At 42.0% G+C, this 16,985-nt stretch overlaps 1 protein-coding gene across 1 annotated transcript in view; it reads left to right on the plus strand.

Moving 5' to 3' along the window:
* The window catches only part of slc23a1 (solute carrier family 23 member 1), a 129,070-nt gene that overhangs the window by 87,965 nt on the left and 24,120 nt on the right, over positions 1-16,985 (plus strand). Inside the window, exons 8-11 of the mRNA XM_041194382.1 lie at positions 1,546-1,666; positions 8,059-8,215; positions 8,663-8,810; positions 12,886-12,991. Coding sequence (XP_041050316.1) covers positions 1,546-1,666; positions 8,059-8,215; positions 8,663-8,810; positions 12,886-12,991 — 532 coding nt within the window. The remainder of the gene's footprint in view (positions 1-1,545; positions 1,667-8,058; positions 8,216-8,662; positions 8,811-12,885; positions 12,992-16,985) is intronic.

Raw genomic sequence — 16,985 nt, forward strand, 5'->3', positions numbered from 1 at the left:
CTGGTGCTGTTCCTGGCAAGCTTCCCTGCACTTTTCATTGAATTAGGGTTGACCCCCTGGCTTGTGATAATGGTAGAGTGGGGGGTATGCCAGGTTATTACAGATTGTGGTTGACTACAATTCTGCTGCTGCTGATGGCCCTTGGCACCTCATGTACCCAGTCTTAAGTTGCTAGTTCTGTTCAAAATTAATCCCACTTAGTACGGTGGTTGTTCCATTCAGTACAGTGGAGGGTATCATCAATGTGAAAATGCATGAACAGATGCATCTGCAGCAGGCAGGTTGGTGAGGATGAGGTCAAGTATGTTTTTCCTTCTTGGTTCTCTCACTACCTGCTGCAGACCCAGTCTTGCAGCTATGTTCTTTAGGACTCGGCCAGCTTGGTCTGTAGTGGTGCTACTGAGCCACTCTTGGTGATGAACATTGAAGTCCCCCACCCGGAGTACAATCTGCACCCTTGCCACCCTCAGTGCTTCTTCCAAGTGTTGTTCATCATGGAGGAGCACTGATTCATCAGCTGCAGGTGGCAGTACATGGTAATGTGGCTTTCTTGTTTGACCTGATGCCATGAGACTTCATGGGATTGGGAGTCAATGTTGAGGACTCCCAGGAGGCCTGTCCGGTTCTTTTTAGGGTTTTTAGCAGTTTTATACAACTCAATGGCTTGAGGGCAGTTAAGAGTCAAGCACTTTGCTGTGTCTAAAGTCACTTGTAGGCCAGACCAGGTAAGGCTGGCAGATTCCCTTCCCTAAAGGGCATTGGTGAACCAGATGGGTCTTCATGACAGTGGTTTCATGGTCATCTTTAGACTTAATTCTAGATTTTTATTGAATTCAAATTCCACCATCTGCAGAGCATTTCCCTAGCTCTCTGGATTACTAGTCCAGTGACAATACCACTATGCCACTACCTCCCCTGACACCATAGTTCTGACCTTGACTCATATTCATGCAGGACTCATCAATAAAGTACAAGATAATGTATCTGATGAAGCCAATATATTAATTCATATTCTGAAAGAATTAGAAAACTCTGTGATGCCTTTACAATTAATTGTAGAGTCTGAGCAGCTTTTTTGTTCACCCCAGCCTCAAATGTTACCATACAGCAAACCTATTTCCTCAATGCCGGATGGAGGAGCTGTTGGAAGTGGCACCAGGATATTCTCCATGCCAACAACAATTTAAAATTTGTAGGTCCTGCAGAGATGCAGATGTGCCCTCCTTCACATTTCTTTAATATGCTAAAATATGCAATTCATTTTTCACTTCAAAAGGTGAATGTACAATGACAGATTATTTGCAGTAAAAACAGCAATTATATTACTAATTAACATCCCTCCAATGCAGAAGCTTATGCACAAGTTAGATTGAAGTGCATTTTAAAGTAAATGGGTTTGAATGCTGGTCATATTATCATGCTGGTCATATATTGCAGCACAAAATAACACTTGCTCTTCAGTAGCACATCAGGCAAAGAATAGAATAATGTTTACACATCACTTCAGTATTTATAAAAATATACTTTTTTCTTCTCCTTTCTTAGAACAATTGTTTTGATCGTACTGTTTGCTCAGTACCTGCGCAATGTGAATTTTTTAATGCCTGGCTTTAAGCGTGGAAGAGGATGCACAACAGTGAAGATACAAATATTCAAAATGTTTCCGGTAAAAATGATACTAACCCAAGAGTAACCCTTCATCCAATTCCAACTTTTCCTTCTGTCACTCTGCTCCAAAATCCTCATCAACAGCTTATATTACACCTTTAATGTAATGAAACCCCCCAAGGTGCTTCACGGGAGCATTCGGAAACAAGTATGACACCGAGCCACATAAAGAGATATGAGCTAACCAAAAGCTTAGTCAAAGAGTTGGGTTTAATGAGTAACAAAGCAAGGTAAAGAGGCTGAAATGTATAAAAAACATACTCTAGTGCTCGTGGTCTAGGCAAATGGAAGCATGGCCCCCAATTGTGAAGCAATTAAAATCAGGGATGCACAAAAGCCCATAATTGAGTGCAGCTATCTTGGAGGGTTGTGGGACTGGCGGAGATTACTGAGATAGGAAGGGGCAAGGCAATGGAGGGATTTGCAAACAAGGATGTGGAATTTAAAATTAGATAATGTTTTACTGAGAGTCTATGTACCTCAACAAGGGCAAGTGTGATGGGGGAACGGGACTTGTTGCCAGTTAAGACATGGGCAGCAGAGTTTTGGATGATCTCAAAAATTTAGAGGGTAGAATGTAAGAGACCTGCCAGGAGTGCATTGGAATATCAAGCCTAGAGATAAGAGGCATGAATGAGGGTTAGCAGCAGATGAGGGAGAGGGGAGAAGTAGCATGATTTTACAGAAGTGGAAATAGGTGGTTTTCTGACGAATAAGAGGTCAGAAATGCACCTTGAGGTTGAATGTGACACCAAGGTTGTGAGCTGGTTATTGGCTTAATCTTAGACTTTTGCTGGGGAGAGGGGTCCATCCCCTCTGGGGAACAGAGTTGGAGTCGGGCTCAAAAACAATGGCTTCACATTTAATTGAAGAAAATCTCTGCTCATCTAGCACTGGGTATTGGATAAGAATTTGGATAATGGAAGAAACAATGGAAGAGTTGAGAGTGAGGTTGACATACATGTGAAAACTAGCCTTTCTGAATAAATTCTATAAAGAAGCATCTTGAATTCTTTTCCAGTGTTGGAATGTATAAATTTGAGTTTGCCACAAGCTGAACATCTTTAAAAAAAAGGATAATTGGATCTTTTAGATATAGATTTTAAAAAACTGTTCAATTGCTCAAATGCAATATTTAGATTATTAACTACTCTGGATGGACCCAGAATCAATTTTAAAGCCTTTTACTTTACAGGCAATTTGCACTATGTAAGTAAGTCTCAAATTGGCTTTCCAAAAACGGATATGATTAATTACATCTATGCTAACAAAGGCATTTGGGCTGAAATTTAACAACTGGTTGTTTATTGTCAGACTTGAAACAAAATCTTAAGAGGCACATTATTCAAGATGTATTCCACGTGTCATATGGAAAATCAAATGTCTGTATAATTGAGCTGTTTCAGTTGCTGTGTTACTGAAGAACAACTAATGCTTACTGAATTATCTGAGCACATGTTAAAGCCTCGAGTCAGTGTTGAAGAGAGTTGGTGCTATGCTAGTGAGTTCTGCGGTAGTTAAGAAATAATATATATAACATCTAATATAGAACAGAACTTTTAATCTTGGCAAGGGTATACCACAGGTGACAGTGGATCAGATGGCACTTATACACCCCAGTACGTTTCTTTCTAAAGTCAACTCCTTGATACCAGTATAACAGTTCCAGGTGTTAATTTACATTGGTTTGATCCTATGGGAAGACATTTTAACTTCGGTATTTCAAAGCTGCAAGAGGCTGACTAGCTGTCTGCTTAAAATACCCATTTAAGTTTCCTTTCAGTTGACTTTTGAAAGAAATGTGCTGGAGTGTATAAGTGCTAGCTGATCCATTGTCACCTGTTTTATATGCTTGCCAAGGTTGGAAGTTGTACTTTATACTAGATTTTGCATACTGCAGAACTCACTAGTATACCACTATCTCTCTTCAACGCTCTGACTCCTCAAGCTTTGACATGTGCTCAGATAAGTCCATAAGCATTAGCTGTTCTTCAGCAGCTCATCAAATTGCCCATTGTTCATGCTCAAGCAGCAAATATCAGAAAATCATTTTACTATAGGAAATATAACATCCAAGGCTGATTCCTTCTTTGCATGTGCATACATACAAACATTTCAACCATGATTATGAATCAGGTTTGGATGCTTTCTCACCTCCCCTCAGACCTCAGAGATTTTCTCCACATCTTACTTTGCTCTACCCGCCAGGATTGCTTAGATAAGAATAATGGACAAGAGCCCAGGGTGCCAGGTGTTCACCAAGAACTATGTATAAATGACTACAATGAATAGCGAATGCTCTTTAATCAAAGAATGAAGGTCACGTTATAGGTATAGGTGAACATATATCTGCCATGCAGAAGTCACAAAGTCATCTATGCGGGTTTTGATAATCTACCACATGGCCTGCTGTTCAAGACATTAATGAATATGCATCAATTGATTTTGATCGAGGGTGCAGAAACTAATTAGATATTCCCCTAACCTGAGTTTACTTACCCATTATTTTGGGAGTTGAATAGTATTAAGTGGAATTGTGTGTATAATAAATGCTTCTAATTGGATTTCCTACCAAGTTATGTATTTATTTATATAATCCACACACTAAGGGCAAATCCAAGCAATGCAACTTGAAGCTTTAAATGGTAATGAAACTTAAATCATTTATACACATTTCCTTGTTCATTTTAAGTTTTTGGCAATGTGCCCCTACCTCATTCAAAATAATGTTTTCCACTTCTCTTGTTTTATGCCCTTATTCTCTAATTTCCATTCTATTTACTCACCTACTCTGCCACTGAAGAAGAAAATGTAGAACATTCAGTAAACCAAGTATGCCCATCTCCTCTTCCAGTCATTCCAAAAATTCTATTTTCCCCCTTTATCATTTCTTCATGGTTAGATGTAGCTGAGAAACCTTACCAATATTTGTTTTAACCTTGGCATGCTCTTTTTGTTTCTCCCCCTGGCCTTTTGTTAGCTGGCTGCCTTTTTGTATCAAATGTAAAGTGAGGATAAAAGTCACATCTGCATACCAGAGTGTTCATTGATTCCACCTCCACTTTCTTTAGCCCCAGGCTCTACCTGTGTTTCTTTGTGCTAGTCCAATCAACCATTCTACATCTTGGATAGCAGACTAGCTCCCTCAGTTTCTCGTCTGATTGTTTTCCCTCAAGTTTCATACTAGCACCTGTACTCCAATTGGCTGTTTTTGCTCGCCTGTACTAAAACAGAGTAGGGGCAGAATCTTGCCGTCAGCGAGCAGGGGGCAGGCCCGCTCACCGACGCGTAAAATGACACGGGATGACATTGGGCAGAAGCCCCGATGTCATCCCGTCCCATTTAACTTTTCAGGAATGTGGGGGTGCAGCAAAATCAGCTGCGGGCCCGCCAACCAATCAATGGCCAATTGAGGCCATCGTCCAGATCATTTAAACAATTAAAGGACCTGCCAGTCCAACCTTAAGGTTGGCAGGAAGGCCAGGAGCCCTGGCGGCAAATAGAAAAAACATGAAACCTCATCCACCGGTGGGATGAGGTTTCATGCAGGGTTTTAAAAAGTTTAATAAAGTTATAGTGTAATTATGAACATGTCCCATCTCATGTGACATTGTCACATGAGGGGGACATGTCAGGGAATCTTTTTTCTTCTATTTTTAATGTTTTCAAAGTGGCAGCACTTAGCCTCAGGGAGATGTGTGCTTTTTTGTGTGCATGCGTGAAAGAGCGCAATCTCGCTTTTGGGGAATCCCCCTGCCCACACAGGAAGCACATAGCGCTTCCCGCCAGACATCACGCTGGGGGGCCTTAATTGGCCTGCCCACGTAAAATAGCGGTGCGGCCCGCTTCTCCGGCTGGGATCAGCTCCCCTCCCACCAGAGATTGGGTCGGGCCTGCTTGCCCGACAGGCAGAAAATTCTGCCCTAGGAGTTTAATTTTCCCATGGACATTGGAAACCTGCCTCCAGTACCATATGCAGGCCCCAAGCCTGCACTTGTCATCGAGATGCCCACTGGTACAACTTTACTTGAAATGAGCTGCTAATTGGCTGCCTCTTGAGATCGCCATCCAGTTAAGGATGGCAGATGAGTTCTCAAAGCGGCAAACCCAATATCTGCAATGCTGGGTGCCAGCAGCCTCACTGGGGGAAGTGGCTGCTGCTAAGGCAGAAAGACGAGCACGAGGATGCCTCAAAACAGAATCTCAGAAGCCTACTGAAAAGTTTTAGAATTAAAAAGGTGCACTGTAGATTGGGCCATCAACATGGAGGGGAATCCCCTCCACAGGAATGCTTTTAACTACAGTTGTGGCCTTTCATACTAATGGCTCATACATTGGGCTAGTGAGAGATGGCACCAATTGCCCTTCAGCCTGCTGCTAGGAAGCCGCCTCCAAGTTACTGCCATGCTCCCAACTCGGCGGTCAGTCAGTTTTATGTTGGCTCTGAAAAAAGTCCCTTATTGTCCCAACCTTTTTTAGACAGCACCTTCCAAACCCACAATCACTACCATCCAGAAGGATAAGGGCAGGCGATACATGGGAACACCACTTGCGAGTTCTCCTCCAAGTCACTCACCATCCTGGCTTGGAAATTTATCAGTGTTCCTTCACTGTCGCTGGGTCAAAATTCTGGAACTCCTTCCCTCACAGCACTGTGGGTGTACCCACACCACGTGGACTGTAGCAGTTGAAGAGGGCAGTCCACCACTGCCTTCTCGAGAGCAATTTGAGATGGGCAATGAATGGCGGCCTAGCCAGTGATGCCCTCTTCCTGTAAATGAATTTTTAAAAATGACCACTCCCTCCAGAATGACGGTATAGTAGTTGTGACCATTGTTTATTTTTAAGAATTTAGAGTCTTTGAGGATATTTCCATTTTGAAGCACCGTCTTTGCCTCCCAACCTTCACAGACAGCACCACCGTCTTTCGTAGTCGCCTAGAATCTCTAGTTCTCCATTGGTCTAGCGCCATCCTTAATTGATGGATAGCAGGTGGACCTTAAAGCATCAGGGTCAGGACACGGATATGGTCCCAGTCCACATTTAAAAATTAAAATAATGTTCTGACACATCGAACTTGTCATTGCTATAGGCTAGGCCCAATTCACCTGCATTACTCAGACTGAAATATCCTTTCAGTTTGTCCATTAATTTGGGATTAAGGTATATTAAACCAATTCCTAAATTGGAGGTTCACGTAAATTATTTTGAAATGTTGTAATTTATCATTCAAGTGAAGCTAACGGTGAGCGTCTGTAATTAGGGGCAAATTGCATGGCGACTTCAGGTGAGAGCAGATATGTGGTTCAAAAAAAGTTCCTAAAGTTGTTGTCCAGCATCAGTCACTCCCCTAATAGTTTCAACAAAAAATGGCATCTAGATTCCTGACGATCCTTTCAAATTCATGAAGTTCCTGTACTTGCATGGGAGTTGTGAACTAAACTCGCTACAGAAAGTTGTGACTTTTTCAGTCTTAAGCAAAGGGTACTTAAGGCTTAACTGCATAAACAACCTCTCTGGCCCTATAAATTAACTGTTACAAATGTAGAATTTCATCCCTTCTACTTCTAATAGTGGTTGAAGTTTAAAGAAGCACACATTTTTGTTTTACTTTTTCTGTTCTCTCCTTTCTCTCAGTCCAATTTTTCTTTCCCCCTCTGTTCTATCAGATCAAATACAGAAAATGAAATAATGAAGTCAAACTTAAACTTCCTAGTTCAGACTCTCTGCTGTTCTTTCAACAATATTTCAATCTGCTTTGAGGAGATGCATAGTTGCTTATCCTGTTCACACAGGTCCCAGACCCCTTGTTGAGGGCTCTGTGCTATTTCAACCTCTCTCGCTTCCGGCGCAAAATCTTATGGAAATTAAAAGGCCAAAGGCAAGTCTAAGTAACAGTGTAATTTGTTTGCCAGCTATAGTAAATTCTGGTCCATTGATTCCATCAAACTGAATACAATGAATTTTCTGTTGTGCCCAGGACTAAAATATTTAGCTTGAGCACAAAAACCTTTATTTTTGTTTCCAAGTCACTGACGGTTTCTTTCATGATAAAAATTTTAGTATCAATTTAGATTTGAGAAAATGGATAAAATGCTTTACACTGGACTATTAAATACAGTTAACAGCAAGGAAATTTGTTGAGGTTTATTGAAAAGGGAGACAGATCACAAAACCTTCAGCACGAGGAGCTGCAGAAATCAAAATGGATTTCTTTTTAATTAAGAATAAATGAAATAAATAAGTATGAGACTTGACAATTTTGGAGTATTCCATTTAATTGGTTTACAATGCACTCTGGTGAATCTATAAACAAAATTGTGTCTTGGTATAAGATTATCCAGAATAAGAACTTTCACCAGCAATAATCAACTCTGCTTTCTTTTCTAGATTATAATGGCTATTATGGTTGTCTGGCTAGTCTGCTATCTTTTAACTCTCACTGATGTATTTCCAAAAAGTCCTGATCTGTATGGATTCAAAGCCCGAACAGATGCCAGAGGTGAAATAATGTTAACAGCACCCTGGTTTCGCATGCCATACCCATGTAAGTGCTAAGGAAATAGAATGGTTTATGTAAAATATGATATAATGTAAATGTAAAAAAGTATATGCATGGGTAAGTTGAGTTACTTTCTTTAAAACAGTGATCTTTGAGATGAAATTGGTCCACACCTCAGGCCTATAGAAAAGTTGGCGGCATGTTTTATTTTATATTTCATCAAAGTCCAAATTGTATGTGGTGTAAAATGGGCTGCAGATTTTGAGCCGTTTTGTGTTTTTATAGCAAAGGTTAAAATAATGGTGTACGATTAAACATGAGCTGTTGATTCTCATTTGGATATTAATGTTGTCAAAGTTAAACATATTTATACATTCTTTGAATTGCCAGTAACATGGAAAGCAACATTTAATAAAGAATGCAGTGTTTTTGTTAAAAGTAACAATACTCTTCAATGCTCTGCTGAAGGCTGTTTTGATTTTTTTTTTGGAGGTCAGTGGGGTTTACCAACGGTCACAGCAGCTGGAGTACTGGGAATGTTCAGTGCAACACTCGCTGGTATCATTGAATCTATAGGTGATTATTATGCCTGTGCTAGGTTGGCTGGGGCTCCACCTCCACCTGTCCATGCTTTAAACAGGTAAACCTTCTTTATAAAATAGATTCTGTGGACAGACTCATTTGTGCTGATTTTTTTTCTGGTATAAAATTGAGTTGAATGAATTATTAACCTCGGATCTGTAAAATATTGAACAGTCTCCTATATGGTAGTATCCTCGTTAACCAACAGTTTTTCAATGTGCGGAATATAAGGGCTGGGATTTTACGCTGCAGAAATGGACAGCCAAGGGGTGGGGGTTATAAAATTGGGTGGGGCTCCCAACATCACACTAGGCCTGAATTTTACGAATGGCAAACATAAACCACTTGTTTTTTCAAAATGAATTGAAATATATTTAAGCTTATTAATGAAGCAATGGAATGCCATTTAATGATATGCATGTTAAAGCCTCAGCAGCTTTTAAAGGACAGCAATTGGGTAGCAGCTGTTGTTACTGCACTCTGCAGCCATGCAGTAAAGCTTTTTTTATTTCCTTTGCAAGGAGTTGGGCAACTGTTGATTTGGGTTCACGATCCCCTTGGTGAGATCGTGCTCCTGGAAGGGACTTGCTGGAGAAGGGTCTAATGGTTTGGTTGGGGTGGGGGTTGGGGGGGGTGCAGATTGGCTAGGCACTGTTAAAGCAGCTGGTTGTTCCAGTCAGAACAGCAATGTTCAAGAGCTATGAACATTATTCATTATGGAGGAGGATCCTCCAGTGAGGAGGATAACTTGGGGTGGGGCGGGAGGGGAGATGTGAGCACATGGATCTGGCCAGCCACAAGGGCAACCTTGTGATGGGGAATCAGCAAAAGACTGCAGAGAACACAGCAACCAGGTCCCAGCACGGAGATAGATACCCAGTGACCAAGGTATAGAGACATGACATCATGGCAGCAGTTTTTTGTACCATTCACAACTCCCCAGATATTGTGTCTACATGCAGGAAGACCTGGAAAGCATTTGGGCTTGGGCTGATAAGTAGCACACAAGTGCCAGGCAATGACCATCTCCAACAAGAGAGAATCTAACCATCTCCTCTTGACATTCAATAGCATTACCATCACTGAATCCCCCTTTATCAACATCCGAGGATCACGATGGACCTCAGTCATTTGAATACTGTAGCTAAAAGAGCAGGTCAGAGGCTGGAAATTCTGTGGCAAGTAACTTCACTGCCTGACTCCCCGAAGCCTGTCCACCATTTACAAAGCATAAGTCGGGGTGTGATAGAATACTTGCCTAGATGAGAAGCTCAATGATATCATCCAAGACAGAACAGCCCACTTGATTGGCGCACCATCCACCACCTTCAACATTCACTTCCTCCAACAGTGATGTACAGTTGCAGTAGTGTGTACCATCTACAAGATGCATTGCAGCAACTCACTAAGGCGCCTTCAAAAGCACCTTCCAAAACCGTAGCCCCTACCCCGGAAGGACAAGGGTAGCAGATGCATGGGAATGCCACCACCTGAAATTTCTCCTCCAAGCCACACATTATCCTCGCTTGGGACTATATCACTGTTCCTTCACTGTCGCTGGGTCAAAATCCTGAAACCCCCTCCCTAACAGCACTGTGGGTGTATCTACAGCACATGCGCTGCAGTGTTTCAAGAAGACAGCTCACCAGCACCTTCTCAAGGGCAATTAGAGAGGGGCACTAAATGCTGGCTTAGCCAGCTGTGCCAAATATTGTGAAAGAACGAATAAATAAATAAAAAAGTTGCCTCTTCACAAGAGGTGGATGTGTGCTCCTGGAGACAGCAGCTCTTTGTTCTTGTGATGACCTGAAAGAGAGAACAGAGTGATCAGTGCTTCTCCCCTCTCCAGATAGGAGCCCGCCAAGGCAGTTCACATTGAAGTCTGTTCATTAGAGGGCAGATGAACACCATCCTTCATGCTCACTTGATGTCTTCTTCGTGCTCAGTGTTGAGGTGAGTCAGCTGCAACTACACTTGGACATCACTGTCTGTAATTAAGCAGCCATACTGTAATGCTGCCAGCTCTAGAGCCTCCCATGAGGGTCAGAATGGTGATCATTGGGATTCCACGACTGGTCCAGGCACTCACTCTGGCATTCTGGGCCCTTTTCTGCTTGTGGGAATATGAGGACAATGTTTGTGGCTGCACTAAAGCAAGCAAAACCCCAGTGATCACCTTGCATGACTACAGCCAAAGCAGGCATGTAGTATTGGCCCACTCCAGAGCTACCTTGCAAAGGACAGCAGTTCCAGGCTTGCGTCCTCTAGCTGGAGCTGTAGGACGTTCCTCTCCAAGGAGATGCTTCCGCCTCCACCCATTGCCACCAAGAGTGTCGCTAGCCCTTGAATGATGTTGGGGGAGGTGTTTGAAAACTCATTGATGTCTGGGCTTGTGGTGTGGGGGTGTTGGTTGGTGAACAGGTAATTAACTACCTTTGAGCACTTGCCATATGAGGCAGACATTTTGTTTGGTATCATTTGATGTAACCTGAGCTTTTCAGAGTCATAAATTCAAAAATAAAAGCAGTAAGTTTGAGGATTGGGAGCTTTTCAGAACTTTGCAAAGGAGGACCAAGAAACTGGTAAAGAGAAAATAAAATATGAAAATAAACTGGTGAGAAACAAAAAAAAAACTAACTGTAAAAGTTCTTCTAGGTCCCTTAAAAAGGAAAACATTAGCAAAGACAAATGTAGGTCCATTACAGGCAGAGACAGGAGAATTTATAATGGGGAATAAGGAAATGACAGAAACTAAACAAATACTTTGTCTCTCTTCACAGAGGAAGATATAAAAATCATCTCAAAAATACCAAGGTACTAGTGAGCATGAAGAACAAAGATTAGTATTAGTACATAGTACAGTAGAAATTAATGGGATGGAAAGTTAATAAAATCCCCTGGACCTGATGATCTACATCACAAAGCATTGAAAGAGGTGGCTGTAGAGATAATGGATGCATTCATGGTCATCTTCTAAAATTCTGTAGATTCTGAAACAGTTCCTGCAGAATGGAAAGTGGCAAATGTAACCCCAGTTCTTAAAGGAGAGAGAGAGAATGGGAATTATAGACTTGTAAGCCTAACATCAGTAGTAGGGAAAATGTTAGAATCTTTTAGTTTTTTGAGGATGTAACCAGCAGCATAGATAAAGGGGAACCAGTGGATGTGGTGTATTCGGATTTTCAGAAGGCTTTTGATAAGATCCCAGGCAAGAGGTTAGTAAGCAAAATTAGAGTACTAGGATAGGGGGTAATATACTGGCATGGATTGAGAATTGGTTAACGGACAGAAAACAGAGTAGGAATAAATGGGTCATTCTCAGGTTGGCAAGCTATGAGTATTGGAATACCGCAAGGATCAATGCTTTTTAAAAATCTTTTCATGGGATGTGAGCGTCACTGGTTAGGCCAGGATTTATTGCCCATCCCCAATTGCCCTTGAGAGGGTGTGGTGAGCTTGAACTGCTATAGTCCATGTGGTGCAGGTACACCCACAGTGCTGTTAGGGAGGGAGTTCCAGGATTTTGACCCAGCATCAGTGAAGGAATGGCAATATATTTCCAAGTCAGGATGGTGTGGTTTGGAGGGGAACTTCATGATGGCGGTGTTCCCATGTGTCTGCTGCCTTTCACCTTCTAGATGATAGTGGTCGTGATCTCTTCAAATATAAAAATTTCTTACAGGTAAAGACAGGGAAGATGCAAGAAGGATGTTTCCCCTGGCTTGGCGTTGTCCAGAACCAGGGGACAGTCTCAGTCCAAAATGGACTACCCCTTGTTCTGAGATGAGGGAGGAGTTTCTTCACTTGGTGAATCTTTGGAATTCTCTGCCCCAGAGGGCTGAGGGCTTAGCCAATGAGTATGTTCAAGACAGATATTGACGGATTTTTAGATATTAATGGCATCAAAAGGGTGTGGGGATACTGTGGCAAAATGGCGTTGAGGTAGAAGATCAGCCATAATCTAGTTGAATGGTGGAGCAGCCTTGAGGGGCCGAATGGCCTATTCCTATTTCCTATGTTCCTAATAGGTTCCCGAATTCTGTTTTTAAGAGGGGAAGAAAATCAAGTTTTCTCTCTACCTCTGTATGAACAAAACTGATTGTAACCTTAAGTACTCTTTTTTTGCCTTCCAGAGGAATCTTCACTGAAGGAATATCTTGTATCATTGCAGGATTACTTGGAACAGGAAATGGTTCTACATCATCCAGCCCAAATATTGGGGTCCTTGGGATAACAAAAGTACCTTTTTTTTAAGCTATGTCATTTGATTGTGCTTTTTACTTTGCTACTTGTGTAGCACACCCTTTTAGTTCAGCCAGTGATTTGGCAGGGAGTGAATGTGCTCATTGGTATCCATTCTAGGTTCAAGATGTTAGAAATGTGTGATTTAACTTTATAATTTTTTTAAATGTATTTTTCACTTTTAAAAATGTTTGACAGTTGTAGGGGGTGGTGGTGCGTGTCAGCTTCACCTCCGACTTCTGAATGGTCCAAATCGCTCCCACTCCCTGGGTTCTAGACCTTGGACTTATTTGGTGGTTGTGACAAAGTGCAGCAGACAACTAGTTTTGGTGCAAGAAAAAGAAACTGGGTTTAATGAAGTCACAAATGAACTTATAATATTAGGATTACACTGAGATTATACAGACCTACAAAGTACACTTAGGTAAGAAGGGGAACACACGGCATAACGAGGGAAAATCATGCTACTAATCCCCTTACCCTTATCCCACCCCCAAAACCTAACTGAATTGAACTAGGAGAGGTCAGGAATCATGCTCATCAACCAGGGTTCCTTGACAGTTCGAAATCCAGCCAGGTAAGCTGGTTGCAGTTTTGGGGTACGCTCTTTGTGTCCTCTGGGGTCTGCCATCCCCATATGGTCTTGGTCTGTAGAATCTGTGAAGGTTCTTCAGCTGGGTGGAGGGCGCGGTTGTGGGTGGTCGATCTTCGTGGAGGGCTGCAGTTGCAGCCTTGCTGTCTTCGATTGAGCCTGCCAACCCGTGCCCCTCACCGTGATGTTGCCTGCAGGCCTGCAAACCTCTAGATCTCCTCCCTCCGCTTGGCTCAGCTACAACCGCTCCAAACTACTCACTGCCCAAAAACTGCCCCTTCGTAACTGGTGGCCCAATTATACGTTTTTTTTTGAATTTCTTATCTCAGTCCAAATCAAGGCTAGTTCTTTGTCTGATTTTGGTGGGCTTTCCCAGGTGATTGTTGTCTCATTATTTTTAATGGGCTTGCATCATGTTTATCATTGTCTTCCTGTCCCCGGAACTAATCTTGAACTGAAAGCCATTGTATATGAGGAGTATTGATAGGTTTGCATAATTGCATTGATGGCTGCCTTCCTGCCTTAGTAGTTAGTAACAATTATTTATGCAAGATTTTGATGGGCTTTAGTTTCATGTAAGATGAAGTCTTTCTCTGGGTTGATTGTTTTAAAGGGAAGAATGCGTATTCTGTCTCCTCTCGTCTTAACCTCCTGTCTGCAGGGTTCTACACTTAAATCAGCGGTTGGGTCCTCTGCCAGAAAAGTCCAAAAGTCATATCCTTGTTGATGATATGAAAAATGTGGGAATTTTGAGAACCCTTCACAGTTGAAGAGAATTCGAGTGTGAAGAGTGGTTAGAGTTATTGATCCTGGTAGTGTACAACACCTGAATTGATTACCATGCAATATTTACCCAGGACTTTGATTGCCATTACTTCTATTTTTATATTGGGTCAAAATTTGCTGTCAAAGTAAGAGGCTAATGATGCTTCCTGTTGTTTATGGGTAAATAGTGTAGGAGAATTCAAATCTGGCACCAAATATAGTTTGCGATTTAAAAGTCTTTTATTGCATTCGTCCAAGTCTTGATATTGTCTGGATGGAATCTTAATTCCCTAGTTTATTTTTTCAGATGTCAGGACCATTTTTGGGTTATGAACCTGATCACTGGAGTAGAGGCCATTCTGTTTGCACTTTTCCAGAGCAAATCAATTAAAAGCCAACCTCCCAAGTTCCCAACCAATTAGGGAGGAGGGGTAGGATGACGTGGTCATTTTGACAGAGGAAGGATTTCTGTTTAAAGGTACCATGGCATGCTTTAGAACATCTAACCAGGACTTGGACCTCCCCTGAGAGCTTGAGACACTGGTGCTTGTGCATGTCTTCTGCCTGTTGACTTCTGGTGTCTTGCCTTCTTCCACTAGTACATTTGTGGCCATCCTTTCTTCCTGTGGATGGCATGTGGCTATGGTGAAAGCAGCTGGTGTTGCTGGAGCTGCAGCAGGAGCATATTTTACTGAAAAAGCCCAATGCTCCTAGGTCCTCAGTAGAGGGGACAGTGAAGTTGCATAAGTTGCTCCTGTGTTGCTCTGAAGACTAGCAGTGGAGAAGTGCAGCTGAGAATGGGTGAAGTGCTGACCAGACGAAATGTCTTCCAGGCAGTTAGCAATCATATAACAGGAGGAGTGCTTTGGAAAGAAGCTTTTTTTTGGCCATACCTGCAGCTCTTCAGTGCAAAAGATCAAAACATTCAAAGCTCCTCTGTTTCACTGAGGCAGTTCCTGCTGCTGAGCTCTTGTCTTCGCAAACTTGCTGGGTTGGAGGCACAGGGGGAGACTGCTCCCCTGTTGGGAAAGAAGGATTCCACTCATAAAATCCTTCTTTCTTGTCTCCCAATGGCTTTAATTGTCTTCCTGATCCTCAGACCAACCTGCCTGGCAAAAGACAGAAGGATGTGGGCATGCATCAGAGTACCAGTCCAGAGGCATTTTTTCCAATTTTCCTAGTACCCCCTCCCCTGCTCCAAACCTACATCCAATGAACTGGCAAGAGGCCCCACTCAGTAGTAATTATACAGTGAAATAAGCATCATTGTCCCACTTGTCCTCTGAGTAGGGATATAACCTTTATCAAAGCTTTTTGTTTTTTTTCTCTCTCATTTTATAAAATTTTGAAGAAAAGCTTAGGATATTTGAGATCTCGAATCAGCTAGGGCACTATACATGATTAATTATGATCCGACAAGACCCACCCCCATCTCTAAATGAAATAGTTGCTGTCAAAACACCTGGCCAGTTGTCCTACTTATCATTAACGTGGACCTATGTTGTTTCACAGTGTGTTGAGCAAAGTTTAGTCAAACAGTTATGAATCTCATATCCTCCAGCTGAGGCTAAACATCGCAGTCAATTAAGTTGTACCCAGATACGTTGAGTCCTAAAACATCCTTAGAATGACCAACATGGCCATTTCATAATTTTTAGCTGCAATAGAAATCCACAAACCACTTGTAAGTAATAAAGAAAGCAATCTTCTGAATGAGATTTAAATCAAAACCTAATCCTACAAGTATATTTAAAACGTTAATAAGGTATAGGATATAATAGTACAGCAACTTTAGATGAGGAGCAGGCGGGTGGTTAAGTTCCATATCTGTGACTCTATGGAGCAGACTCCATGGTTTCATCAAGAAACAGTTACATTTTATAACAGAGACATTTTCATGTTTGATCAGATCTCTCATCAGAAAAAAGCCCCACCCCCACAGTTTGCCCACACTAAGAGCTCACTGGTTGGAGCCTTCACATTATATTACGTGACCCGTAATTGGCAGGAGGGAGTGACTATACATCCAGTTACTATGTTTCCTCCCCCTTTAGTTTTTACAATTACTCTTTACAGAAAAACATTTAAACAATCAAATAAACATATAAAGAATTTCAGGTGATTATAAATCAAGTCTCTGAGGTGCTCTTCTTATATGGCTAGAGCATCGTAGCTCTACCACTGGAGGTTCCTGAAGAGGATCGACAGGATCTAGAGCTGCACTATAAGACACATCACCAGAAGTGGGCAGTTTGGGGTTTGGCAACTCTTCTGAAACATCTGGAATGCCTGTTTTAGGTCAATCGCATGCCTCAGAAGTCAATGGTTCAATGTTAATAACAGATTGATCAGTTAGTTGTTGGAACGTCTCTCTTGCACGGATGTGATCTACTAGCTTACGGACGATTCTCTCTTCCACTGGTTCTTGGAAAGATATGGGCCAGTCTCTGAAACAATGGCTTCCAGAGCCCAGCAGGCTGCTGCCGAAATTTCACACGAATGCTCTGTCACCTACACTGTGCGAGCCTTACTGTGTATGTCATGGTTAAACTTCTGATTTTCTCTGGTTCCGCGCTACCTTCTCTAAATTTGGAAACGCCAAACATAAACATATTTGCAGACAATGTTTCATTA

This window comes from Carcharodon carcharias, chromosome 8, assembly GCF_017639515.1.
Source record: "Carcharodon carcharias isolate sCarCar2 chromosome 8, sCarCar2.pri, whole genome shotgun sequence".
NCBI lineage: Eukaryota > Metazoa > Chordata > Chondrichthyes > Lamniformes > Lamnidae > Carcharodon > Carcharodon carcharias.